This window comes from Primulina eburnea, chromosome 1, assembly GCF_022965805.1.
Source record: "Primulina eburnea isolate SZY01 chromosome 1, ASM2296580v1, whole genome shotgun sequence".
NCBI lineage: Eukaryota > Viridiplantae > Streptophyta > Magnoliopsida > Lamiales > Gesneriaceae > Primulina > Primulina eburnea.
The window spans coordinates 60,566,180-60,593,768 of record NC_133101.1 but is presented as its reverse complement, the minus strand read 5'-3'; the positions used below and the strand labels follow the sequence as shown (position 1 = coordinate 60,593,768).

General features: G+C 34.5%; 5 protein-coding genes across 7 annotated transcripts; 2 read left to right on the top strand and 3 right to left on the bottom strand.

Moving 5' to 3' along the window:
• Positions 1–434: 434 nt before the first annotated feature.
• Positions 435–2,851, top strand: LOC140836494 (U-box domain-containing protein 9-like). Its single transcript, XM_073202047.1, has 2 exons — positions 435–1,047; positions 1,448–2,851. The coding sequence occupies exons 1-2, from the start codon at positions 754–756 to the stop codon at positions 2,531–2,533; spliced, it is 1,380 nt and encodes a 459-aa protein (XP_073058148.1). The 5' UTR covers positions 435–753; the 3' UTR covers positions 2,534–2,851.
• A 2,008-nt stretch (positions 2,852–4,859) lies between these two features.
• Positions 4,860–11,188, bottom strand: LOC140836479 (E3 ubiquitin-protein ligase CHIP-like). 2 transcript variants are annotated; one of them, XM_073202028.1, is made up of 9 exons: positions 10,992–11,184; positions 10,678–10,886; positions 10,487–10,554; positions 10,299–10,362; positions 9,817–9,888; positions 5,846–5,979; positions 5,564–5,717; positions 5,381–5,491; positions 4,860–5,293 (listed from the first exon to the last, which is right to left on the bottom strand). In XM_073202028.1, the coding sequence occupies exons 2-9, from the start codon at positions 10,777–10,779 to the stop codon at positions 5,168–5,170; spliced, it is 831 nt and encodes a 276-aa protein (XP_073058129.1). In that variant the 5' UTR covers positions 10,780–10,886; positions 10,992–11,184; the 3' UTR covers positions 4,860–5,167. The 2 variants fall into 2 exon arrangements, with proteins under 2 accessions (XP_073058129.1, XP_073058137.1); XM_073202036.1 differs by having other exon boundaries at positions 5,846–5,962; positions 10,678–11,188.
• A 1,252-nt stretch (positions 11,189–12,440) lies between these two features.
• On the bottom strand, positions 12,441–16,778 carry LOC140836470 (adenylylsulfatase HINT3). Its single transcript, XM_073202016.1, has 7 exons — positions 16,444–16,778; positions 15,785–15,840; positions 15,525–15,582; positions 14,652–14,718; positions 13,103–13,158; positions 12,797–12,850; positions 12,441–12,719 (listed from the first exon to the last, which is right to left on the bottom strand). Exons 1-7 carry the CDS (start codon positions 16,618–16,620, stop codon positions 12,588–12,590), a joined length of 600 nt encoding a protein of 199 aa, XP_073058117.1. The 5' UTR covers positions 16,621–16,778; the 3' UTR covers positions 12,441–12,587.
• Positions 16,779–21,132: 4,354 nt separating this feature from the next.
• LOC140813483 (serine/threonine-protein kinase OXI1-like) lies at positions 21,133–22,776 on the top strand. Its single transcript, XM_073171969.1, has 2 exons — positions 21,133–21,634; positions 21,741–22,776. Exons 1-2 carry the CDS (start codon positions 21,228–21,230, stop codon positions 22,603–22,605), a joined length of 1,272 nt encoding a protein of 423 aa, XP_073028070.1. The 5' UTR covers positions 21,133–21,227; the 3' UTR covers positions 22,606–22,776.
• Positions 22,777–24,299: 1,523 nt separating this feature from the next.
• LOC140836458 (large ribosomal subunit protein eL32z) lies at positions 24,300–26,163 on the bottom strand. Of its 2 annotated transcripts, none has more exons than XM_073202004.1 (4): positions 26,055–26,163; positions 25,441–25,532; positions 24,727–24,908; positions 24,300–24,618 (listed from the first exon to the last, which is right to left on the bottom strand). In XM_073202004.1, exons 2-4 carry the CDS (start codon positions 25,528–25,530, stop codon positions 24,489–24,491), a joined length of 402 nt encoding a protein of 133 aa, XP_073058105.1. In that variant the 5' UTR covers positions 25,531–25,532; positions 26,055–26,163; the 3' UTR covers positions 24,300–24,488. The 2 variants fall into 2 exon arrangements, with proteins under 2 accessions (XP_073058105.1, XP_073058097.1); XM_073201996.1 differs by having other exon boundaries at positions 25,441–25,535; positions 26,055–26,156.
• Positions 26,164–27,589: the final 1,426 nt, after the last annotated feature.

Genomic DNA, 27,589 nt, shown 5'->3' with positions numbered 1-27,589 from the left:
AGATTTTGTAAGATGAATCTATTATTTGGGTCATCAATGAAAAAATATTATTTTATATACTAATAATATTACTTTTTATTGTAAATATCGATAGGGTTGATTCGTCTCACAGATAAATATTCGCGAGATCGTCTCACAGAAGACATACTCTAAACAAAATATCACTTCGAAAATTATAATAAAATTTACAACTCCACATATTATATGTAAAAATATTACGGCTCGTGGATATAATAATGTGAAACTATCTAAGAAAAGACACATTAAAATGTGTGTATATATATATATATAAATTTTCTTGAGACAAATAAGATATTTTGTCAACTTAAATTAACTCGATCAGTTATATTAATTATCATATAAATTTTTTGAAATAAAAGTGAAAGCTGGCTGGTTGATGGCAAGAGCGGTGGGATTATTAAGAAAAATAAATAATGAGTAAAAGTAGAGGAACCCTTTGGTGTTTCTCTTCCGCGTAGCTTGCCAGCTGTATCGCCATGGATCTAAGCTTGCGTAGCTCCGTGGACCCGATCCATCTCCATATTACATTTACACGCACCACACGCACTACACGTAATTCTTAACTCCAACCTTTTTCCCTTAATTCTTGTTTCTCACTTCACTCGGACATGGCACATACCTTGTCTGAAATTTGAATCAAATTATATGGGATACTTGGATTACAAAGAAACGGTGGAAATCCCATTCCGAGCAATATAAATTTGGTGGTGTTGTTGAAAGAAAAAGAGGGTGATGGCGAAAAGTGGTGTGTTTGAGAAGGATCCGACGTTGGTGGCGAAGGCATTGGAATTAAAGAAAGAATTGCAGAAATTGGTGAGGGCGATGGTGGATGAGGATGATGTTAATTTAGATGCAATCGACAGAGCCCAACAAATGCTTTGTGATTTGAAGGAACTGAAATTGAAGAAATCCGTTTCTTTGAAGCTTCATTATCAACGATTCGATCATGGGGCGGTGCCGGAGGAGTTTAAGTGCCCACTTTCGAAGGAACTCGTGAGGGATCCTGTGATTGTTGCCACTGGACAGGTTTTTACTCTTTACTTCAGGAGTAATTATACGTTACGCGAAATTTTTTTATGAATGCAAATGGGAAAATGCAGAATTTTGTTGAATATATTTCTTTTGACGAATGATTTTGCCTGAGCTCGTGCTTTAATTTTTTGCTGAAGATTATGGATGCTCGAGTTTCCTGGCTTTTCTTTTCTTTTCTTTTCTTAAATATTCCTTTATGCACCGCTGTTTTTGTCTTTTTGTGCACTGATATTCATTCGATCAGTCCTCCTTTTTTCCAGTTTTGTTGAAGATCCTTTTGTTAATCTTCTCATGTTTGGGGATCCATAGGCGTTGTTCTTGGAGCTTATTGATACACTTTCTTCTCAGTTATGTTTTATCTTTGTTATTGACATATTCCCAACGAATCTGGCAGACCTATGATCGGCCCTTTATTCAGAAATGGCTGAAATCTGGGAATCGGACATGCCCTATTACTCAACAAGTACTCTCGCACACTATACTGACGCCCAATCTTTTGATCCGAGATATGATAGCACAATGGTGCAAGGATCATGGGATCAAAATGCCAGACTCTGTTCAGTATACCAATGAAGAGGTGTTGACCGAAGCTGATCGAGTTCATTTCATCTATTTGCTCGAGAAAATGTCTTCTTCGGCATCTGACCAAAAAGAAGCCGCCAAAGAATTGCGATTGTTGACCAAACAAATGCCTTCATTCAGGGCACTTTTCAGTGAATCTGTTGATTTCATACCTCAGTTGCTATCGCCACTCTCCAAAAGTAAGCCCCAGACCGAGTTTCATTTGGAACTCCAAGAAGATTTGATCACCACCCTTTTGAATCTCTCAATTCATGACAACAACAAGAAACTTGTTGCCGAAACGCCGGTGGTGATTCCTCTCCTCATGGATGCATTGAGGTCCGGAACAATCGAAACAAGGAGCAATGCAGCTGCAGCCCTTTTCACGTTGTCCGCCCTCGACTCGAATAAGGAGCTGATCGGAAAATCTGGTGCCTTAAAACCTCTAATCGATCTATTAAATGAAGAGTATTCCTCAACTATGAGAGATACTGCTTCAGCCATTTTCAATCTGTGCATCATTCATGAGAATAAGTTGAGAGCCGTGAGAGATGGTGCGGTACGAGCAATCTTGAAAAATATCAAGAGTAGAATGCACGTTGATGAGTTACTCTCCATCCTCGCTATGCTAGCGACCAATCAAAAAGCGATAGAGGAGATGGCAGAACTCGGGGCTGTCCCATGCTTGCTCAGCATAATCAGGGAGACATCTTGCGCTAGAAATAAGGAGAATTGCATCGCCATCCTGTACACCATATGTTTGAGTTATCGATCCAAGTGGAAAGAAATAAAAGACGAAGAGAATGTATTCGGTACAATATCACATCTTGCTCAAAATGGAACTTCGAGGGCCAAAAGAAAAGCCGGTGGCATACTCGAGAAACTAAACAGGGCCATCAATCTCACCCATACAACATGATTGATCAAGTCTTTCGAGCACACGTATCCTGTAAATTCTTCGCCATCATAAAAGTTAAGGTATCTTATGGTCGTGTTTGCAAGTTTCAATCTTCCTTGTGTATGGGAGCATATTCTTGATCTAAACAAGGGTTTGATCTTAATTTTACGGCGAGTATTGTGAATACTAAGATTGGATGCTTTATCTATAAATTTTGTTGATGCACATGGTTTTGGGTTAACTGTTAAAGTTTCTAGTCTAAGAGAAGCGATCTTATGTTGGTTCAGCCACAGATTGTTTATTTGATTGTTGGTAATTCAGTGAAGGGCTTTTCCACAACTTTTTCTAATAAATCAATACAATGTAAGAAGCATTAATAGTTGGTTTGGATTCTATCCCACTTTTTTGGAATCTTTCTTGATAGTGTGTAGTCCATTAAAAACTTACGCCGTGATGTGACTCGAATCAAAGTGCTCGATTATTATAAAGAAAAGATGCAACTTGCTTCTTTATTTTAATGGACTTCTTGATTTCTCTTCTTTATTTTTTCCCTTGGAAAATGGAAAGGGGATATTTTGTTTTGCATTATTGATGGTTGGAATTGTTTTGATGTTGAATGATGTGATTTGTATTTGGGGGATGAATCCAAAACAAACACGAAGCATAATGAAGTTGTGATTCATAATTGAAGGAGTGAGTGATTCCAGATTGGATTTTGGAAACATTTAGTAGAAGAAGAAGAAGAAGAAGAAGATAGAATTTGGCCATTATTCTCTTGTTTTGTGGTCCATCCCCCTTTTCTAGCATAAATTTTGAGTAAATATTGTGGGAGAGAATTCAACTTTTAAGTAAAAATATTATTTGTACTTTGAAAATAAATCGGTCGCAATCTGAGAAAAAACTCAACCTTTTGTACATATACTTTGTCAAGTCTCCGAAACTCCCAACATAATTGACAAGCAAAATCAATGATTTGACAACAATTGTTTCTTGATTGAATGATTTGGGGGAATTAAATGTCAATTTATGATTTGCTAAAACAGTATGGGTCTACCACGTGTGATTGCGGCACTTGGTTCTTTATTTTTATTTTCACAATTTTTTTTTTATTAATTTAAGTTATAAATACACCCTATCAGAACCTAATAAATGTTTTTCCATTTTATTCATGTAATCCAACAACACAATTATATTTTTCCTTCATTTATTTCAGTATCATTTTAATATTTGATTGTATATTACATAATAATATATTTAAGACTTATTTATAATTAATTAGCTTAAAATTTAAAATGTTTTGAATATTAAAAATGTTAAATGATGTTAGAATTTATTAATCAGCTAGCTAATTTTTTACACAATTTTGAAATGTGAAATTTCTTTCCCATATCATCTCTTTTCCATCATATATTCTTGGATTTCAAAAATATTTGTAAGTTTTAATTTAAAGCCATTCTTAATAATTCATTTCTATTAAAAACACTTTGTTGTTAAAAAAACTACCATATATATAAATAATATAATTTTCTACATTTTGAATAATACTTCAACAGCTATATAATATTGTTCTATATGATAGGTTATTTGTATATTTTTTTTTTACCAAAATAATATATCACGAGTCTATTCATGCCATAACATTTTTCTACGAGAAATAAAAATGGAAAATATAATTATCAAATGGGAATGATTGGAAAAATCGTGATCATATGTTCTTCAAGTTAATAATATATTAAAAAATAATTTAAATATAAATACTAATTATGTCGTAAATGTGATATAGATTTTTGGTGAACTACCTACCATATGGGAAGCTTCCATATCTTTTCATGCACCTAAGAAGACATGCTTTATTTGTTCATGTGTTACGGTTGGGGTTATGTTGGGATTTAGACATTAGAGTCCATTATTTAGAAGAGAGATCAATAGTTATGACAATGTGCTATTGTCTGTCAAGTGGATCTCATGTGAGACCGTCTCACGGATCTTAATATGTGAAACAGGTCAACCATACCCATATTCAGAATAAAAGTAATACTCTTAACATGAAAATTAATATTTTTTCATGAATGACCCAAATAAGAGATTCGTCTCACAAATACGACGAGTGAGATCGTTTCACACAAATTTTTGCTTTGTCTGTCTGTCTTGAATTTTTAGTTTGATACAATTAATGTAGTTGTCTTGATGTTAACTACTTCCTTTCGGAGAAGAAATTTATGGGTTTACAGTGAGACATTGAAGGTGAAAAATAAATTCAAGGTGTATGATCAAGTTTCAACTACTGTAATAGACTATCAACCAGCTTAGGTGAACACATATTTTCAAACAACAAACGTCGCAAAGCGAAACCCGTGAAATAAATCTTTTGTATTCCCAAATTGGCAGCAGAAATCATCAAACGGATGATGTTACAAGGGTACATGTCTTTTACAAAAATGTACTAGTTTCGATTGTAAACAATGTACATATTTCGAAAGATGGATCATATGGCGCTAATGTGCTTCAAAAATAGTGGACTGCATGCTTTGGGAGCAAGGAATTTACGTGCTGACTGCAATTACCAAGAAAGTTATGGATGTTCTCATATACTTTGCCTCGGCAACGTACAACAATCAAACATCTATTTCAAAACTCGAACAGATAATAAAAATGTCATTCCGTCTTATAAGCCCACCCGTGCTTCTCCAGATATGCTCTTACAGCTTCTTTTATGGCCAAATTTGGTACAAGCTGATAAGCATAAAGCGGTTCCCGGGTGATGGGATCAAATTTGCCCACCTAAGAGGGGACGAAGTTGGAAGTAATTCGATGAATTTTTATGGCCATCATGACTGTTAACTAAGAAAAGATATGAGAATGTACTACCTTCAGCAGATGTTCAAGGATCACTGCTCTCTCATATGTAATCCCACATGGAGTAATCACAGGGTCACGGAATATGTCCAAAGTAATTTTACAACAAAGATAATCTGGCAGCTGAAATAATACAATGGTTTCAGAAGAGCCAAGCGAGGGAAACAAACTACACATGGGGACCATGATGGTTACCTCAGTTGGAGTGTCATTCTCAGCAGCTTTGTCAAAAACGCAGGCCAGACCTTCGAGTTGATCTAGATTAGACTTGCCATTTTCATCCACAAAACCTTCCGTATCAGAAGTATCAAGGAACTGTTTCTGCTTCAGAGCTGCCACACATGCTTCTCTGAGTCATAAAGCAATTCAACAATGTAGTATAAGGTAAGCAAATCAAAACACCAAAGGCAAAAAGGAACAATGCGAACGTGAAACAAGTATTAAAACGAAAGCGTACAGAAAAGAGAACAATATCACCTTAAGTTTTGAAGGTTCCAAGAACGCTCGGTAGCTTCATGTTCCCATGTTAGGTACCTTGCTGTTGCAAGCTCCTGCCATATCTCCTCTACCATGTATCCATTCGGGTTTGCACCCCTACCAAGGTCCAATGCCTATGTTACATCGAACATAACATAAAATTCTAAAATATATCCTCCTCTACCACAAACTTCAGGTGTTTTTTTCAACAAAAAAGGATTACAATACAAAGATGCCACAATTGCATCCAGATAATGATATCCCAAACATTTTTCAGGCCCACATGCATGAATACGATGGGATCACGAGACAACTGCTGACTAACATCCATACAAATATAATACACAAAAAGGAACAATTTACAACAGATTTTGGCATCCAATTACTATGAACCACATAAAAAGGTATATAAGGTAAAAAAAATATCAAACACACCAAATCGGATTACAATTACTGCGTAAAAGGTAAAACAAGCAGCAAGCACACGAGGAGTTTAGTTTGCCTGGAAAAAAAATCGAGGAACCTATCATAAGATCATCACCATACAGGAAACCATCACAAGGCATGTCTGTCCTGGGCACTTAAAAAGACAAAAGTCCTTAGCTCCTGTACATTTGGACAATTTCAAAGAAATTGTAAATGCTTTACTCAACCTCGCTCTTAGTGCACTTTCTTCTCGTAGTTCCTGATTAATATCTCTTAAAATACTACCAAAAGCACCACTCAAATATCTAGCACCGACACAGGTAACCACCATCGTCGTGACATTCACCAACTTTCACCAGCACTGCTCTTACGTCCTGGTCTGATAAAGTAATAATCAATTTTCACCTCACATACACATCACAATTAATGGACCCTGGATGGGATAAATACATCCATGCCACAGCCCAAAACCAAAAAATTGCACCTTGTTCTTCCATATCTGTTATGTAGAAAATCTTTTAAATCCTGCTTCACTAAGACATGTGATCTCCACCAAATGCAAGCTAGATGCGCCCTTTCCACATTTCACACCTCCATCCTCTCAAATTATACAAACACTTAGACATTATCCTGATCATCGGAGATATTTGATATTCGAATAAATGGTGATGTGTCAAGACCGCCAAGGAAAATTGTTTTCAGGTACGTCATAATCGAAGTTTTAGAGGCTGACAAGGAGGAGAATACAAACAGGTGGGGATTAGAATAAGTTGAGATAAGATTCTAATATTAGTATCCAACAAATACCACAAAAAGAAAGTGCAAATTTATAAATATCACCACCATGGAGCAAAAGATTACTTGGTTTTGTCTTGTATTACTACAGGAGTTTTCCGGTAGTGAGCTGCATGCTGGCAGTTGAAATCGATGGTAGATAAGCTAGGACATAGATAACCAACAAAAACTGGATAGATTTGGTTTATTCAACAAGTTCCATTTTCACGACATACTTAATAATCGAATAATAACAAAGAAAATAGTATCGACAATTATTAATATAGGGAATCCTGTGGGCCGTATCGAGTATCGACTAAAATTACAGGTGCAACAATCATGCAATTAATTTGTTGCCAAATCCATTTATTGGTGGTCCAGTATGTTGGCAGAGGAGCTATTACATTATAGTGTACTTTGATGTTGCCAGGACTACTATATGCTGAACGAATGTGAATCAGATCTGATGACATGTGTATGAAGACTTTGGTTTCAACCACCAGTCATAGACATAGAACACGGGGTCCAAGTACATATCTGAACAGAAATACTTTACAGGATGATCGAACAAGTTTGAATCAATGCTATAGATGTAGGAAACAGAAAAGGTAGCGAAAGCACAAGATAATAGAAAAAAGAAATTAGTAAAATCAATCACGGAAAGGAAAACATTGATGCCTGTATTAATTTCAACACATTTATAACAAAAAACATTGCAAGAAACAAACTTCAAATGCTTACAGACAGCCTTCTCAATGGAAAAAATTATACAGAAATTATGTGCTAGTCTCGAGAACCTTCTCCATGAACGCGATCAAATAAATAGTTTTGGCAATGGGAGATTAAATATGATGACAAGGTACTTGGATACTAATGTGAGAGTGAATCTTATCCGAATTAAGACATTTATTATGCAAAGTACGGGAAAAAATAATAATAATAAAAATAATAACTATACGTCAACACATCAATAGATGCAGATGAAAGTACGCTAATACAGGACAAAATACTCTGCTATACTTGGTGCTCCAAACCATGCTACAATTTGCTCAAACAATCTTGGTTAACACGAATTAATAAAAATTAAATTACCAAATATTATATATAAACAAAATACAATAGATCAAAGACAAAGCAATTGATTCATCTCTTTTTAAAAAAAATAAATACTAAACTGTTTTAATTGTGAATCTTACTTTAGATATTTTTCGTAGAAAATCAGATGAATCGAATGTTTTGCCAGTAATTTATTATATTATGTTGACACATAATGTTTGATGCTTTTAATTTTTAATTCGTGCAAGCAGATTTTGTTTGAGCAAATTGTAGCACGATTTGGAATACCAAATGTAGCAGAGGATTTCGTCCCGGTTTACACAAGTAACTCGGATAACTTGTCATTGAAGTCAAGAAATTAGTTTTTGTTCCTAGTCTGTATCATGATTTAAAAAAAGATATGGACCCTAGGCCCCATGCCTCTATCTGGTTGGAAGTTTAGAAGTAAATGTTGCATTTCTTGAATTTTAAGAAGTAAAAATATATTCAAAAGAGAATTGTGTAGTTCGAACATAAAGATTTATATTTATGACTATGCTGACTATAACTCAATTAATCTATCTTAATTTAGAACACCATCAGGATCAAATCATATCAAAGATACATCTTGATCTAAATTATATCAAATCTGGTCCCAAAATATATGATTTCATTTGAAGTGTTCTGCTTGACGCAGAAAATCTTTTATTCTGGGATGTTGTATTTAATATCAGAGAGATCGAGAGCAGAGAAGCACAAACAGGATGCTTCATCTTCAATTGAACGACAACAAAAAGTTATTAGAATGGCGTCAACTAAATAATAGAAAAACAAAGAAGAGACATGGACAGTAAAATCACTCATGGTTCAACTATAAAGTCCTGTGTCTACGAGAAAAAAATGCCCATCATTGCGCTAAAACTATATTAATCTCGAATTTATGGTTCAAGTATCATCCCTTTATACAAGTGAAAGTATCTTGTCGTAAATATGATGGGAAATCCTTCATATAACTAATCACAACCAAATCATATAAATGAAAAATCATAACATAAATGAAATTAATCTGATCCCATATACACTTTCATTTCTCATAACATTCAAGAAGCAAAGATTGGAAGCACGGAAGAGATAATACAATCTTAGGGAGTCTGGATAAATTAACTTTTTCCTATTCCATCTACCAAACTAAATAATTTGGATACAGCCCCCAGATACGAATCCAATTAATGGTATGGAGGTAAAAGTTGTAAAGTCAGGTGGAAAATTGCATATATCATGATGGTCAATGAAAAACTCCTCTTTGTGGTAAGGGAAAAAGGTATCAACTGTCTTAATGTCATTTATCGTCTTTCAATATGATAATTTTTTCATAAGAGTAAGGTTTGAGCAATTAGTTTCACGATCACGTAGGACAGGTATCAAGCATTCAAGCATTAAAACTACATTTATGCGACGAACTCAGCATATGCATATATCTCATTGGCTATGATAGTGGTTGAAACTTGAAACCATCCTCACCACCAACCTATCGTTCCCAACAAAACTCTAACAGCAAAAGTCTAAATCCAAGAAAATATTTTATTCGAATATTAAATTTCTGCTGGACTTGAATGGCAAAAGATGACGATACCACCAAGATGAATGCGATACTCTTGACGCACATGCATCCATTCATTTACCAAGTGAAACTTTTCACATGGGGTTACTTCTCTAAAAAAGTAAACATCAAGTACCTTCTCCAATTTCTTGACACCTTCTGCGTATACTTTCCTTTGTAACAGAGCAAGACCGAGCATATAGTGACCCTGTTGTTAAAAAAATCCACGTGTCAGTGGGACATGAGACCGTTATCACCGGACTTCGTGTTTAAATGCTCAGAAAACAACAATGCACGAAAAATTCACAACACCATCACAGATGTTGAACGATTTCATGAGTAGAATACTTCTCGATATGGTCCCCATCTAGGTAGCATTAAGTTATGCAATCAAAACAAGCAGTTTATAGTTAGGCCTTTTGGCAATTAATTTGCAGCCTTAGCAATGCCTTGATAATGAGGTAGGGAACCTCGGGGAATATCTGGACTAGCGATCTTGGTATATGCAGGAAAACTAGTAATGAACACAAGACATCCCAATATAGTAGTTAACATTAGCAATCCATTAACACGAACAGAATTCGGACATGCTTTCACAAATTATTTAGTAAACCAGACCTTGACAGAATGATGATCAAGCTCAACCGCTCGCCTACAATCCTCCTCCACTCTTTTCCAGTCACTATACCAAAATGCGCATAAAACCCACATAAGAGCAACAAATTTTAACAGACAAACAATTTTGAAAAAAAAACCAACAAATTAACAGTCATAAAAATTTTCGTAAATGCACTGATCTCGCATACTTCCGCTTGAGATGGCACAGAGCCCGGTTCGTCCAATATACCGGGACATTCGGACACAACGTTATAGCCTGCAACCACAAGAAACAAAATATCAACTAAAAGATCAAGGAAAAATTACTATTTTTTATTGATATTGAATATCTGTCGATCCACAATATCAGATGAACACATAAAAATATAAATTAAAGAACCTCAGTATACGCTTCAATGGCAGCGGCGAATCGATCTTTTTTGAAGCACGTGTTCCCGTCTTGTCTGAGTATCTCCGCCTGTTTCGCCGCCAACGACGACATTTTTATCTTCCTCCCTTGACCAAGTTTGTAGATATATAAACAGAACTTCAACGCTATATAAACCCACGCGCAAAAGCAACACGCAGACGTACAAAAGTGGTTCCTGTCTGTCTCAATTACAAATCAAGTGAATAAACAAAGAAGAACAAAATTCCGCTGTAAAGGAGCAGGAGGAATGGATTTATCCCGAACTTTCTTGATTTTACTATTACCAGGCCAACCTGTGTTTGAAATTTGGAAGGTGGACTGGCGATGGTGGAAGACGGGTACAACACGTCAAAGCTGTACTTGGATCGGAAGTTCTAAGCTAATGACAATCCGTTTCTCCTATGGCCAGACCACCTATATCCATGTTTGATAGTGCTATTAGCCAATTAGAATTCTCATTCAATTTCTTTATGGCTTTTTAAATTCTTCATTATTCACTACGATATGGATATGTGTGTGTGTGTGTATACACACACACACACATATATATATATAGATATATACATATAACATATATATAAATGTACAAATAGAAATAGAAAAACCTATGGAGGAGTAGTTTGACCAAACCTCTTCTAAATATTATACAAAATAGAATAGTAAAAGATAAATTAGAATTTCAGGACGAACTAACACTGAAATATATAGCCAGAGCAAGTTGTGCATAAACCTGGAAATGTCACTTGGTTATACAATCGTGGGGCATGCTCAAAGTCTAGTCCGTTGGTAATTTATTTATGACCAAATCTTGTGTGAAACAGTCTCACGGGCCGTATTTTGTGAGGCGAATCTCTTGTTTTGGTCATCCATGAAAAATATTATTTTTTACATTAAGAGTATTTTTTTTAATTGTAAATATCGGTAAGATTGACCCGTCTCACACATAAAGATTCGTGAGACTGTCTCACAACATACCTACTATTTATTTATAATTGATAGTCTCTTCTTAGTCTTTTTTTTAAAAATTATAATACAATGTTTATTAATTGTTGCTGCTAGGGCCAAAACACGCTTCCGTTCTTAATTAATTGCAATTATGATGGTATTAACCGGTATTAGAACAAGTCAGGGAACTAAAGTTATTCGAATGATGACATCACAAGAGACACTAATCTTAAAAAAAAGTTTGGTTCTTATTGTTTACATGACACAACATGAAACCTGGTGTTAAATATCGTTAAGGTTATATTTAAATTGAAATATTCAAGTGGAGTTATTATAAATCATAATCTCAAATCCTATATATTTGATTCAAAATTGAAAGGAAATATTTGAAATTTTTTGGTAAATATATATCTATGCTAGAACGCTGATATGAAATTCTCCGACAAATCAAAATCATTTTATTCGAACACGAACTTAAAATATAAATAAATATTCAATCTTGACTCCAAGAATTGTGGTATCAAATTGAGAACTACCCGTTTAACGAAGCAACGCTTAACTTTCCATGTCATTAAAAAATAACAATATTTCCTCTAGTGCTATAAAAAGCTTAGAGGTCAATATTTACTACATTTTTTATAATTAAAATATACGTCATCTGATTTTATAAATATTATCACCATTTTAATAAATTGTTTTTTTCCTAGACATGAATGGTTGACTTGTCTCATGAAGCTGGTTGACTTCAACGATTTAACTCCGGATCGCATTGACACAGTTCACAATACAATATCAAATACAAGAAAAAATATTTATTGCAAACTCAATTGTACCATGTAGGCAATGAAGGAGCAAAAATAATTGGAACCTATATTTTTGTGTATCTATAATACAATATAAACATCATACAATCGACACAAAAACCATTGATCTCTTCAGTTACCTACGAGGCTGGTTGACTGACCTTTGTTATCTTCACACTCATTCGAAGAAGATAGATTTTCGCGAATGCAATCCGCAAGTTGAGAAGCTTCTTGATCGATCTTCAACGGACGCCTTCGTAGACTCTGTAAATGCTTATCCTTGGTAAGAATTGGCTCGCCTAAGAATTTTGTAGCAACATGATGGGAAGGAAAACGCTTACCTCAGAAGCCCATAAGCAGTCGTGTGATTTACGAGGAATTATATGAATGTGTGTCTGAACTTGTCATGCCACATAAAATTACAGTGAGTATCAATATTTGATAAAACATGCATATTATCTATCAATAGGTCACCATTTTCCATGTACTCATCAGAATTTTTAGGAAAAATTGTTTCCAACAGTATTTCCCCATAATGTTTTCCACAGTATTTTCATCACAATTCAACATGTTACGTAAAAGATGAAGGCTTTTGTTTTGCACTTTTGCTTTGACAGTTGATTAAAATTTTAGGTATCAGAACTTACATGATATATCACTTGGCCAGCGGCTTTACCATTGTTCACAAGCAAGTTGAAAGAATCTGCGTGGTTAAAACATTTTTAGACAGTTCTCTCCGTGTCGATGGTCAAGCAAAAACAAGTGACAATAAGGTGAGATACTAAGATGATTGGAGAAACCAATATGCTAAATTAACCTTGTCTCATGTTCTATGCTACACAGAAATACTTGCCTGCTTGCAAGACTCTTGTACGGGAAAAAGTAAGCTATTTTGATTATAGATTATGAAAATTACTCATAGTTCTTGCTAAAATTTCGTATGATAAGACTCGTCACTTCCAAGCTAGATTTTGTGATATCCTATATTCGTCGAGGAAACAGAATCAGGCATGTGCTTGTATAAGATTTACAAGAGGTCAAGCCTCTTATCATTTTAAAGACCAACTCTAAGGGATGTCATGGAAAATCTTGGGTTTTACCAGTAAAGCTAACGTGATTGAAAATTAAACATCATAAATGAGCTAAATGGCCTGATTGAAAACTAAAGAATCATAAATGTAGAGTTCACTAGCACCAGAAGGGGTGTGTGCACAAAAAACGAAGTAAAGCTAAAATATCTTTGGAACTTGCTTGCAAATTCCATTGCCTCGAAGTTATTATGTATTGTAGAGACTAGAAAACACACTCAAAAGCTCAAATCAAATACTCATCTGTGCACATATTTAACAGTGGAGTTAGATAACCTTGGCAGCTAGAGGATCGATTATTCAAAATTTGACTTCTCTTTGTTATTGGTAGAATGTAAAGAGCACAAACGTGTATCATGCGTACAAAACATGATATCTGGTATGGAGCCACTCTAGGTGCTTGGATATTGAATTTTGCTAGTTGCTCAATCGTTGAAGGTTTTGTACAAAGTAGGGTAGACTAGAACAATTTAGAATCTCTGGATTGCAGATAGCAACACATTCCAGATAATGCTTTTGTTGGTAAATGTAGAGTGACTGGAAAGTGAATCTCCACCACTAAAAACTTCCTAAATCAAGAAATCAACCGATCATAACCATCAAGTAAATCTTCAATCACTCAAGCGTGACAAAGCTTTCTTCCATTCTCTTCATGTTTTCTTTAGGTTTCCTGAACTCTCACTTTTCATTCTCATAGGATGTTACTCTAGGGAGAGGAAAAAAAGGATGCTACTCTAGGGTTTGTAAGGACAAGACAAATGGGCTGAAGGCGACAAGTACTTAATAGGGTTGAGCACAGGAGCAACCTGCTCTGCAATTAATCCTCAACTTCAGAACAAAATATCCTAACAAACTTTCAGCAAAGTACGCTTCGTGCAATATACATACAGTAAGTAGGTGAAGGCCCTCCTCCAGCAAAAATACTCCAAAATCTATATGCAAAAGTCACTACATAAAATGAACCTCAAACCCATAAATAAATGGCATTGAACAGTAAGACAAACATTAGTGATGACACCAATAACAAGAAAACCATCACCACCACGACAATGATGTTAATGATGTGTCCGTATAAACAAAAGGATGCCTAAGTTGCAAGAATACATACCAAAACCAGTAGCTTTCATGACAGCATTGCTAATCATAGGCACTTTTGAACACATGGCCCCTATAATCTGCATCAGGATATTTTAAGTTAGTGACACCCAGAATTCAGCACCTCTATGACATGATATTACCTCAATATCAAAATATAATAGGATTGTCATCATGTTTACGGCTGGATTAATATTTTTAGAACAAGTCAAGGTGACAACTGGGAGAACAACTTAACAAGCATAAGACAACAAAATGTAAAAGTGGTTAACTAGTATCACCAAGCTACCTCAGCTAAATATGGAAATAAATTATTCCGGCAAAAAGAACTTATTTTTGCATTGATTGAAGCATCTTAAAATATTTGACAGCACAGAAAATTTTCAAATATTACGTGAAGTATGTGAAACAACAACGATTCTTTTAAATCCTGTAATAATGATCCACCAATTTTATGGTGGAGTTATGGGAACAAAACTTCAAGCTCCTATCACCAGAAGGTAAATTGCACAACTGTTCTATAAAGGGTTGAGTATGTAGAGTAAAAGTTAGACACAGAAACCACAATGCAACATGGCAGTAAAAGAACTATATGGGATCACATGTGGCAACCACGATTTTTAAGAATTTTTGGCAGAACAAACATTGATAAGAGAAAAATTTAAAATCCGTAGTTTTATCGAACTAAAGTTCACACTGTTAAATATTCAACTGCAGTTAACAATAATTATTCATGCAGAGAAGCCTGACAAATCTTCAATCTCATGCATTATTATCATTATTATTTAGCAACTGCACATTTAAAGAATTTAAGAAAACAAAAAATAATGCCATGCAACGTCTCCTCTCAATGTCGAAAAAATATAAGAATACATGAAAAACTTACCAATGGAGGAGTCACATCCAATGAAGGAAAATGGCATTTAGGGATGATAAGCAAGTGCCTGAAGAATTTGTAAATATAAAGTTAACAATTTGTATTACAATGTACATAAGAATAAGACTGTAAAGTATGATGACATTGTTTCATGTAAATTCAAACTTTTAATGGAACAAATAACCATAATTCCATATAAGAATAAGACTGTAACTGTATTATGTAAGGCCGAGGAAAAATTTAAGTTGATTTAACATATAATACCTTACCCAAGACTCAAAGGATGTGTATCCAAAATGCACAGGCATGCATCATCTTCATAAACCTACATGATAACAAAGAGCAATAAACATAAATAAAAAACTAATCATATGAAGTAACAACTTTAGAGAAACATTCTAAGATCAAACAATAAATTGAAGATGCTAGTTCTCAGTTGAAATTCGGAACCCCGTTCTGGTGTTCGCGAAAAATCATTCTACTTGAAGTATAATTATTGGTTAAATCGAGCATGTTCCCTTTATAAAGGTCCATGAGACTGGTAACACAAGCAACAACTTTCCCTAATAACATAAAAAATCCAACTCAATCTATTAAAGAAAAAAATCACGGAGTCGAACGCAATCAGGTCAAACATTCTGAGTACCCTATTCCGCTTCAGCTTCGTCCTGGACACCTTTATGAATTAATAAGGTGATTTGAAAAAACACTAGCAATTTCTTTTATATATATGTCCCGCCAAATTCTGGATGAAAGAGCCTATGGGAAGCCTACAAACACTTTCCTGTAAAATTCTGGATTTCAATTTCATGCTTCAGCTATTCACAAGTTGATGGCAACACTTTCAAAGTAAAAAATCGCAGCGAAACACATAAAAGAACACAAATTTTACTCGAAATCGAGATAAAAGAAATTGAGAAATACGTACCTTAAAAGCAGGTGCTTCGCCCCGAATAATCTTGCAAAAAATACAATCGATCTCTCCGTTGGTTTCCTCGTCGCTTCGGCAAGAGGAAGTAGAAAGGCAAGCGTGCGACGGAGTTCGTGCTGAAGGGTTGAGGTGTGTAGAAAGCAGTAGCAAACGACGCCGTACATGACACTCCATTTACAGTACGAAGGTGTTGATAAGCTAGGAATGCTCGTCCGCCATGGATTATTCTTAGTGAGGGCAATTTCCTGCGGATCGACGGATAATCCGATATCGGACCTGAACGGCTGAGAGTGTGGAAGGATATTTTATCAGATTTAATAATTTGGTAATAATACACGTATCTTATCCAAATTTCGGTTAAATTAATATATGTTTATATAATATATATTATACTGATAATTTTATTTTTTTTGTATTGAATAATATTAGTTCATATTAATATATATATATATGTAATTTTTCAGTTATAATTCTAATATGTTTTTATCTTTGATGAAATGAAAAAATTTATTAAATTATAGTTAATGTTATTTTTGTAGTACAATGATGTTATGATAAATTATTTATATTATTTTGTTATTTTTTTATAATATTTAATTTACTGATTTTATATTTAATTTTTTTCTTATTATTTTTAACAATTTAGTAAAAATTCATATTTTACTCGAAATAATTTAAATTATAGATGATAATAAGATATTTAGAAATTATATGGATATTCAATCTTCCAACATATACAAGAATGAATATAAAATTGAATATCCAAAGAGACAATAAATAATGTAATAAATAAATATGAGAATGAAGATGCAAAATCCTCATCAAATCAGACTCATTGTTGTTCAAAAATTTTCAAGAAGCTGGTGTTGCAGACTTGTGGGTCTATTTCATTTGGATACTTTAATTATTATTATTCACTTGGTAGATAAAGCAAATAATCGAAAAAATCATATTGGTCGGGTTCTATACTATAAGTTTGTATGAGAAAATATTAATAGAGATAATTGAATTCTTGACATCGCATTGGCTCAACAATATATAACATACTTGTCCAATCAAATGTTAGTAAGAGAAATCGAACTCTCAACCACCATATGACATTTATTTCTCGGTTTTAGGTTTCTAACATGATCTCTTGCTAAAATATTCATACCATATATTTAAAGAGAATTTAGTTTTATTAACCCATATAAAATCTCTATTTTTAAAACTAGTCTAGCCTGCTTAAAATGTTATAATAGATTATTAACAAGCCAAAAATACCCCTTTTCTCCTGTTCTCCATCTCAAATTATTATTACATTAGCATAAATAAATTTACCCCAAATTTTTATAATTTGATTTTATGCTGATGAATATTTATTTATAGTAGCAATATTGAATTCATTATAATATGTATATGTATTAGAAAAACCTTCATCAACAAACATGAACGGTAATTAATAATTTATTCTATTTTTAGATGTTATATGTACATACAAAAATTTTCATATTTTAATCATGAACTTGTACCTTTGTAAAATTTGAAAAAAACTCGTGTGAGATGGTCTCACAAGTCGTATTTTGTGAGACGGAGATCTTATTTGGGTCATCAATACATGAAAAATATTAATTTTTATGCTAAGAGTGTTACTTTTTATTGTGAATATTGGTAGGATTGACCCGTCTCACAGATAAAAATTCGTGATATCGTCTCACAAGAAAACTACTTTTGTAATTTAATATTATTTTTCTGTTTACGTATAAAGATTTCAAAGGAAGGCATAATAATAATAATAAAATTAACTTTTTTGAAGTCTAAAATTCATTATGGTAGTCTGTGGAATGCTTTCATAAAAAATACTTCGTATTTATATTTTAATATTTTAGGGTATTAGAACAATCGTTCGAAAATTGTATATTTTTTACTCAAATAAAATATCAAAATCATAAATAACTGCGTTGCATCGGTGCCTGAATCCACATCCATCACGTGCAAAATTAATTTGCTCTATGCTCAAATGTTTTCGAACCCAGCAAAACAAAGCGTCCAACCGTATGTGTTTTCTATGAAGTTGAGCAACAATTTAGGAAGTCTGAGAAAGGAACGTCTTTTGGTCAGCCATCAGAACTTGACTTGAACCATCAAGATACATGACAGCCGTATTCACGACGCCTCCTTGGACGTAGTCCGACAATCCGTCGAAAAGGACTGGCGAGGAACAGTCTCATGGCCGTAATGGCATTTAAAAGATGTAAAGCCGAACGTTTTACTTGGCTCCTTTTTGGCAGAAGCCTTGGTGACCTTGACACCGGTGGGATATTTCTTCTCGACGCTCTTGATAACACCAATTGCAACGGTCTCGAAGAACACGGGCTTGGTGGGAATCATCTTTACGAGTCCAGCATCACCGTTCTTCAAGAATTTGGGCTCTTTCTCGAGCCGAGCTTCTTGCCAGATCGTCTGTGTTGATCTTGGTCACGACTCACGAGTTCTGCGAACTTGACAGCAATGTGGGAGGTGTGACAGTCAAGCACTGAGGCATTCTGGGCAAGGTGGTTCGTGATGATGACCTGGTAAACAAAGTTGGCAGCTTCATGAATTTATTTGTGAAACTCCCAATACTAAAGCAACACCTATAGCCTCCCGTCTCAGCAAATCGAGCCCGGGAGTGGCTTAGTCGAGCACTGACTCTGCTACTCGACTGCAAAGTGCTCGTCTTTCGGTTGATTGGAGTCCGGCATCTGTTGCATTAAAAACTAGACTGACTCGGCGGTCTCCTAAGATCCGTACCACTCCTGATGTGATTTCCAGCATATTTACCATTAAGCTTAGGAATTATCTTCATTTTGGTGAGAATGGTGACTTATGGGTGAAAATATGGATTCGGCAGCTAGAAGAGACAACTTAAGTCAAAATTTTGACTTTTATATGAGTTATATGATTTGGTAGAGGGTATATCGGTCATTTTACAATTACATATGCAATTTTTTTTTTTTATATAAATGAGGATGGGGTTCGTGAACAAATATATACGAGGAATTAGGGAAGAGATTTTATTGTCAATACATTTAAAAAAATTATAGTTTTCAAATTTTAAATATCAAGTTTGTATTTGTGTTATAAATGGTGTTGATAAACCAATGTTTTGGCTGTGGAAATTTTGATATGTTTATGTGGAATATTATTTTATCAAACGAAGATATAAATTGGAATATATTGATAAAGAAATATTATTTATAAAAAATATTAATTTTTATGATAGATATAAATCAGATCAATTCGTCTCACAAATATCGATTCGTGAAATATTTAACAAGATACATACACTTCACCTAAAGCATACAAACATGATTTAAATAGAAATCAAGTAAAAAAAATTAATTTTAAAGAACAAATTTCTCTATTTTTAGAAATGGACACGTAGCCCAGGATTTGCAATTACGGCGTGGCCTTGATCTCCACTCCAAGCAAAAATAAATAATATATTTTTAAAATATGATTTCTAGAAGGTAATTCCACCAAAAATGGAGGACCACAAATCCAATCTATTCGGTTTTGTTTAAGGCAAAAACTTATGTGAGACGGTCTCACGGGTCGTATCTGTGAGACGGATCTCTTATTTGGGTCACCCATGCAAAAGTATTACTTTTTATGCTAAAAGTATTACTTTTTATTGTGAATATGGGTAGGGTTGACCCGTCTCACAGATTATGATCCGTGAGACGGTCTCACATAAGACCTACTCTTTGTTTAAAGGGTTTGACAAATTTGTTTGTTGGAACATCAAGTCAGACAATGTCTCAAGTCCGTCCTTAAACACGTCATTTTTTCTTGTCATGACGTGATATTTGTTTAGTATTAGCAAATTTTTTACTGTAATTAATTAATATTCTAGCTATTTTAAGTAATCATTTTCAAAATTATAAATGAAAAGTAAACTAAGTGCTTGTAGAGGTGGGTACGGTACGATATACCGTACCGAAAATATCGGCATGAAATTTTTTCATACCGATACCGATACCGAAAATTCGGTATACCGTATGTGCGGTATACCGAATTTTCGGTATGAAAAAAACTCATAGCGATACCGTACCGACACCGAAAATTTTGTCGGTATACCGAAAAAATGTCGTTATACCGAAAATATTTTCGGTATATCGACATTTTTTTGGTATACCGAACTTAAATTTTAAAAAATAATAATAATAAAAAATTATTTTCGGTATTTCGGTATATACCGAAATACCGAAAAAAATATTATTTCATACCGATACCGATACCGATACCGATACCGAAAATTTCGGTACGGTTCATACCATACCGAAATTTTCGGTATACCGATTTTTTCGGTAAGTTCGGTATTTTTTTCGGCACGGTTTTTCGGTATTTCGGTATTTCGGTATTTTTTCCCTCCCCTAACTAATTGTCAGGACTCATTGTTGTTTTGTGAGTTTTCGTACAATATCAAGCGATCAGACGAGTATTGAGATGGCACCGTTTGAAGCGTTGTACGACAAGAAGTGCAGATATCTTTTGTATTGAGATGATATCTCTGAAGTACCTGAGATTGGACCTGATATGATCAAATATTGTTTGATATTTATTTTCTTATTTAAATAATTATATTATATTAATAAAATATAAAATTAAAATGACGACAGCGGCCGCTGACTACAAATTTAATTAATAGTTACATAGTAGACACAACTTTTAAAATCATACACCTCTACTTCTCCACCGCATTAATATATATTCCTGTTTGCACGGGATCCTCATTTCGGCGGCCAGCTTGCTCCGCCATGCACGGCGGCGATCACCACGACGGTACGACATTCTCTCTGAATTTGAAGGATCTGAATATTATCTCAGCGCTCGGCCGCGGCGCCAAAGGTGTGGTTTTCCTCGTTCGAACACAAGGGGACGGAAAATTGCGTGCTCTCAAAGCAATCTCCAGATCTTCAGTTGAAAAAAAGAAGCACGACAAGACCACAGGAGGAAGTAGCAGTGGTCGTGGCGATGAATACAGAAGAATTTGGTTTGAGAGAGATGTGTTAGGATCTTTCAATCATCCGCTCTTGCCCAAGCTTCATGGCGTTTTGGTCACTGACAAGATCGTCGGATATGCAGTTGATTACTGTCCCGGCCGTGATCTCAATTATTTAAGGAAAAAACAAACTGAAAAAATGTTCTCCGATGATATCATCAGGTAAATAATGACTTCAAATTTGAATCGCATACCATTGGTTTCAGTTTCCAGTGTCAAATTTGTTTTTTTCAACGTTTTTTTTATGCGTATTGGGTTCGATTTTCAGATTTTACGCAGCAGAGTTGGTGTTGGGATTGGAGTATCTCCATGGACTAGGCATTGTTTATAGAGATTTGAAACCAGAAAATGTGATGATTCAGGAAAACGGACATCTAATGCTTGTGGATTTCGATCTCTCGACAAAACTCCAATCAAAGTCTGCACAAACTAGCCCAATGATCATCACCAAACCAGATCCCGATATTAAGCCGTCCAGGAAGAAAAAGAGCTTCTGTATTTCCTTTAACCGCCGCGATCCCAAAATCTCCCCTAAACATTCCGCCACATTCGGAGCTAACTCAACCAGTTCCGGCTCCGATTCAACGGAGAAATCCAATTCATTCGTCGGCACGGAGGAGTACGTGGCACCGGAGATCATACGAGGCGACGGCCACGATTTCTCCGTCGACTGGTGGTGCTTAGGTGTCGTGCTCTACGAGTTGCTGTACGGCACGACGCCGTTTCGAGGAGTTAATCGGAAGGAAACATTTTACCGAATCATAACCAAGCAACCGGACTTAACGGGTGAATTGACTCCGTTAAGGGACCTAATCGGGAAACTACTAGAGAAAGACCCGAGGAAGAGGATCTCCGTTGGTGAAATCAGGGGCCACGATTTCTTCAAGGCCGTCGATTGGGACTTGATCGTTGATATGCCCAGACCGCCGTTTATACCTGAATTAACGGAGGCAGAGGGCAGCGAAGGGCATGAGAAACTTGACGTGGAGTCCTACGTTCAAAGGGTGTTTGCTGCTAAGGAGGAGGGTAAAATGGAGAATGTCCAGAAATCGGATGAGGAAAATCAGAACAGAGATATGTGGGTCCATAACCATCCCTCTCAAATTCAACATGACCATTTTCGTGTTTTTTAATTTTTATTAAAAAGGTTAACAATAAAATAAAATAAATAAATACATTAATCAAACTCACCGTAGATTCACGATGGTAGACTGTTTGTCTCAAATCGAGACCTTTGTATCAACAAATTATAGTCGATTTGTCAATATTTTTGAATCAATTTTCTTTTACCAAGTTAGTTTACATTATACACATATTAATTTTATTTATGTCTCAAAAACATCAAATCATGTCAATCCGTAACATACTATGGAAAGTTGACATGATGGTTCGTTCCTAATCAAACGACTAAAATTTCATCGTATAGCAAGATGAGGAACAGAAGAAATCATTTTTACCTAATCCCTTTATATTTACCTTAGTTGCATGATATTACTTCCTCAAATAAAAAGAAATCTATTGTATTGTGATAATTTTGAGTAGGGTTTTTTTTTTGTCTTGGTGGGTCTAAGCTCACATAGGTGGTGTGGTGGCTGTGTGAATCTTATGATGAACGAAAATTAGAAAAGGGTAATGGTTACAATCGCATTTAGGGAGGATTAGGTAAGAATCTAACCACCTTTCATCAATTTAGAACAACCCATTGATTAATTTTTCAACTAATTCACCTATAAAACGTGTTTATCAGTCTTGTGGTTAGAGTATCAAAATTATTTCAACCCAAGCACATGAATTTCACATTTGAGGACCACTTCTCAATTAATAACAAATCACTTTTTTCTATCACAAAAACTCTAATTATATTACTTTTTAAGTCACTTTTTGTGAGACTGATCTCTTACCCAATCCATTTAAATTATTTTTTCGCTAAAAGTATCACATTTCACTCTAAGTATGAATCAGATCTACCCTCTCACTAATATAAATCAGTTAAATCGTCTGACATGAAACATACTATTTTTCTATAGTTTCTATGTATCTTAGTTAATAACAAGGGAAGAAACAATAATAAAATACTTTACCATTAAAGATAAGAATTAATTACCAAACCAATTTTTTCAGTCCATTTAATATGTATGCTTCGTTTTGCTTTGTGAGATACCACCGTGACAAGAATATTAAGCAGCCTTCTCCACTGTGCATTTGCATTTAATTATATTAGTATTATATAATATTTGATCTCTGAGTCCGGGTGGGGGACATGCATCTGCAGAAGCATTGGCCCTTTAATTTGAAATATGTTTTGATTAGCATCGAAATATTTTGGAATATAAAATATGTTTCGTTAAAAATACTATTAGATTTGTGGATTTCAATAGAACTAGAAAAATAAGTACTCTCAAAACCATATTTAAACCAAATATTTTAGTTATTTTATACCACTTACTATTTCATTTGTTTTTTTCCCAAGGAAACAGATTGCTACGGCGGGGATCAGGCGAGAACCCGTGTTTTCAGCAAGTAGAAACCATTAAGATTGTCGATGTTCACCAACAGACGCACGACATGAAGAACCAAACAAGTCAAGCTCAACCTCCTCGGAAACGCCTACGATCTACGTATTTGTTCGAAATTTTAATTTCAGACGGTATTGTACTGAAGATGGAAAGGTAAAGAATCCACAAACTACGCTCAATTAGTAATAATGCACATATTCGGGTCAGAGAACTAAAAGTGCTATGGTGATTGGTGATTGGTGATGTTCAGTTGTGTTAAACCCATAAAAAAAATAGAAACTAGCGAATAATAGGTGAAAACAACAAAGAAATTGAAGCATGACGAACTTCAAGAGAAAAATATCATTGCAAGTCTACATGAGATTGAATGTCATACATGAGGAAAATGCAAAACTATTAATTCCAACCAAAAATTGCCCAATGAAATATCCCAAATTAATCTTTTGATTACTACTTGGTAACGAACGCATAAGAAAGGGTAAAAACAATACATGACTGCTTTACTCATCCTCCTGGCTGCGCAACCTAGCCAGTTTGTTGGTCACGACGACATCCAACTGAGCCGCCCTTTCCACGATCTCCTTTCTTTTCTTGGTAGAAATATTGTGAGCTATCTCAGCACAGTATGTCCTGATAAAACAAAAATGATTAAAGAGTAGATAGGGGCAAAATTTGGAGCAAGTCAAGAAGGTGGCTCGGCGAAAAAGTACCAAGGACCATGAAATATGTAGTACAAACCTGTTGTGCATCATCAGAACTTCCAGTTCTTTGGCATTGTGCACGACAAACTTCTTAAATCCATTTGGAAGATAGTGTCGGGTCTTCTTGTCTGAGCCATAACCTATATTTGGCATCAAGGTGCATCCTTTAAACTTTCTCCTCACACGAGAATCGATACCCTTGGGCCTGCGCCAATTTGTCTGCACCACGCAAAAATCGTAACTCAGAACAAGATAAATACATAATCTGCAAACATCATTGAGTTAGAAACTATCGAATATGAAAACTCTAAAATATTGAATAATAATGACAAAATTCAAATGACCCTAAAAAATGATAGAAATAACCATCAACGTCAACATTCATTATTGATTTTAAAAAAGATTCTTCTACAATCTGGAGTAGGAAAATTCGGCCACAGCGCCCCAGATGCTTAGCTTAGCATGAGTAAACAAAGATTGAGAAAGAACAAAGACATTTGATGAGAAAAAAGGGAGCAAGTGTTGAAAAATGAGAAATCAGGTAGTTAAAACATGAAAAAAGAGTCACTGAATCATTCGTCAGTCAACTAACTACCGTTGCCACAACACTTCAAAGTAAACGGGGACAAGTAAAGCTACAAAAGAAGTTCGCAAATTCCAAATGCAAACCTAAAATCAAAATTAACACCAAAATTTCATTATACTAACACAATAACTAAAACTATATAAGCATAGTACAGCAAAAAATGACCTTCACAGACACAAATCGGTCGCTCTGGTGCCTCTTGAACTTCTTGACACGCTTCTTAATAATCTTCTTGCTCAGCAACGGGACAGCCATTTCTTCTAAAATATAATATTTAGCATGTCAATACAGAACCCAATTCCATAATCCCCATAAATAATCGGAAAGTTCACAAAGGCACAACATAAGATAAGCTACGGCACCAAAAAAATTGTCCATGGACAAAAAAACATTTACAAGTAGAGAGATGCTAAAGAGCAGCTTGGATTTAAATTAAATCAACCATATCCAAAAACAAGTCGGTTCCATCGACTTATTTTCTGACAGACTCCGAAAATTCATTTTTACGGAATACAAATGATGAAAAAATCTACATCGTATATAAACAAAACCGGCTGCCAAAGTGTAATATTCAACTCGTTATAATCCCTAATCACAAAAAAATAAAAGATTTCACTTCCGAGAACGGAGAGCGAACAAATCAACAAAAATGACATAATCAGGATAGTTAATTACAATAAAAATAAATGAAGAAATTCAAATGTGTACTTTTAACTTGAAAATGTAGAGTAACACCGACCGGAAGAATTCGAATGATGAAAGAAGGCTTTGATTCGAACCTGGTGGCGACGCAGCGGCTCGACTCCTGCGAGGTTTGAAGAAAGCAAGCTAGGGTTTGAAGTATTTATACTGGATCGATTTTTTATTTATTAAATTTTCACTATTGGGCCAGGCTATTTAGTTAGGCCCAGTTAAACTACTAGAAATGGTTCGAACTATACATCCGGACTTCCATGAAAAAATTCAATGATTCGCCAAGATAGGTTGTGGCCCATTTCTGGATTTGATTTATTTCCACTATAAACGAGTTTTTAGAAGTGACTCAATAAAAAATTGATTTGTAGTCAGAATTATCGAAATCGAACTGAAATCATACATGTTTGAATTTTTCAAACCGAACTAGAGGCAAATTATTTTTTCGATAGTTCGCGAGTCGTTCACGATTCAAAATATTTTATTGATGTTATATTTTTATAAATTAGATATATATATGTTTCGAGTTTTTGAGGCGTTTCGATTGGTCGAACCTTCATTATCAAACTTTAATATCTAAGCACTAATTCGAATAGCTAGCAAATAGGTTCGAACATTTTGAGTTGAACGCGAACTTTGTTTCGATTCAGAATCGAGGCAAAAAGATTAAAAATTTTGAACATCGAATCGAGCTCGAACTTGAACAAAGTTCGACTTAGAACCTTAAATTTTTACTAAATTCGGATCTGAGTCGATTCGTTTGCACCTATGGTTTAGACATCAAATAACAACTTGAATCTGATTCTTATATATATATACTAAAACTCTCGATTTGGACACTCATTTTTGTCATCCACAGTGTAAATGAACCGAGTTAGTTCGAAAAATATTTGATTCGTATTAGAAATTATCGAATTCGTTTTTAATATTTTTTACAAATTAAATATTAAATTCATATATTCGAGTATTTCAATATTTATTTATAAGTGATGGCTTGGATAGTTAGCGAGCATGTTTGAAATCTTCAAGCTGAACTCGAAGTTGAGCTATACTTCAAACTGAATTCGAGCAAAAGAATTTAAATTTTTCGAATCAAAATCGAACTCGAATAAAAATAATCGAAAAATATATTAATTTTGCCTTACCTAGAATAACAATCGGAAATCTACATAGCTAATATTTTGTTCTATTGGAAAGATGAATTTGAGATTATAGATTTCAAATCAAGATTATAATTCAAATGTATTTCTTATGAATTCTATATAAAATTATATAATTTCAATCATAATTGTGATGAATTTCAAATACACTAAAACAAATAAATTTAGAAAATTGATGGATGTATTACATTTAAGACAAAAATTTATATGAGACGATCTCACATATCGTATTTTGTGAGACATATATTTTATTTGGGTTATTAACTTAATAAAAATATGTCTCTTGTTAAATTTTAAAATTTGGTCACGATCACCGCCCATACAAGAAAACGACGACAGATATCACTTTATTACGGATCCGTGACAATTAATTAATTAAATTTTGGGGAGTAAAAGATCGTCCACCAATTAAAATAAAATAACATAATTTGGACTCCAAATCCTATCGACCAAGTTGTCCA

Excerpts from the sequence above, each read along its gene's own strand:
- LOC140836494 (XM_073202047.1), top strand. The coding sequence starts at position 754 with ATGGCGAAAAGTGGTGTGTTTGAGAAGGATCCGACGTTGGTGGCGAAG. Across the intron at positions 1,048-1,447 it reads TGATTGTTGCCACTGGACAG|ACCTATGATCGGCCCTTTAT; the intron begins GTTTTTACTCTT and ends CGAATCTGGCAG.
- LOC140836479 (XM_073202028.1), bottom strand. The coding sequence starts at position 10,779 with ATGTCGTCGTTGGCGGCGAAACAGGCGGAGATACTCAGACAAGACGGG. Across the intron at positions 10,555-10,677 it reads CCATTGAAGCGTATACTGAG|GCTATAACGTTGTGTCCGAA; the intron begins GTTCTTTAATTT and ends TTGTGGTTGCAG. Across the intron at positions 5,294-5,380 it reads TCCTTGAACATCTGCTGAAG|GTGGGCAAATTTGATCCCAT; the intron begins GTAGTACATTCT and ends GTCCCCTCTTAG.
- LOC140813483 (XM_073171969.1), top strand. The coding sequence starts at position 21,228 with ATGCACGGCGGCGATCACCACGACGGTACGACATTCTCTCTGAATTTG. Across the intron at positions 21,635-21,740 it reads TTCTCCGATGATATCATCAG|ATTTTACGCAGCAGAGTTGG; the intron begins GTAAATAATGAC and ends TTCGATTTTCAG.
- LOC140836470 (XM_073202016.1), bottom strand. The coding sequence starts at position 16,620 with ATGGAGTGTCATGTACGGCGTCGTTTGCTACTGCTTTCTACACACCTC. Across the intron at positions 14,719-15,524 it reads TGGATGTGACTCCTCCATTG|ATTATAGGGGCCATGTGTTC; the intron begins GTAAGTTTTTCA and ends ATCCTGATGCAG. Across the intron at positions 12,720-12,796 it reads ACTGCTTATGGGCTTCTGAG|AGTCTACGAAGGCGTCCGTT; the intron begins GTAAGCGTTTTC and ends AAGCATTTACAG.
- LOC140836458 (XM_073202004.1), bottom strand. The coding sequence starts at position 25,530 with ATGGCTGTCCCGTTGCTGAGCAAGAAGATTATTAAGAAGCGTGTCAAG. Across the intron at positions 24,909-25,440 it reads ACCGATTTGTGTCTGTGAAG|ACAAATTGGCGCAGGCCCAA; the intron begins GTCATTTTTTGC and ends TGCGTGGTGCAG. Across the intron at positions 24,619-24,726 it reads GTTCTGATGATGCACAACAG|GACATACTGTGCTGAGATAG; the intron begins GTTTGTACTACA and ends TTGTTTTATCAG.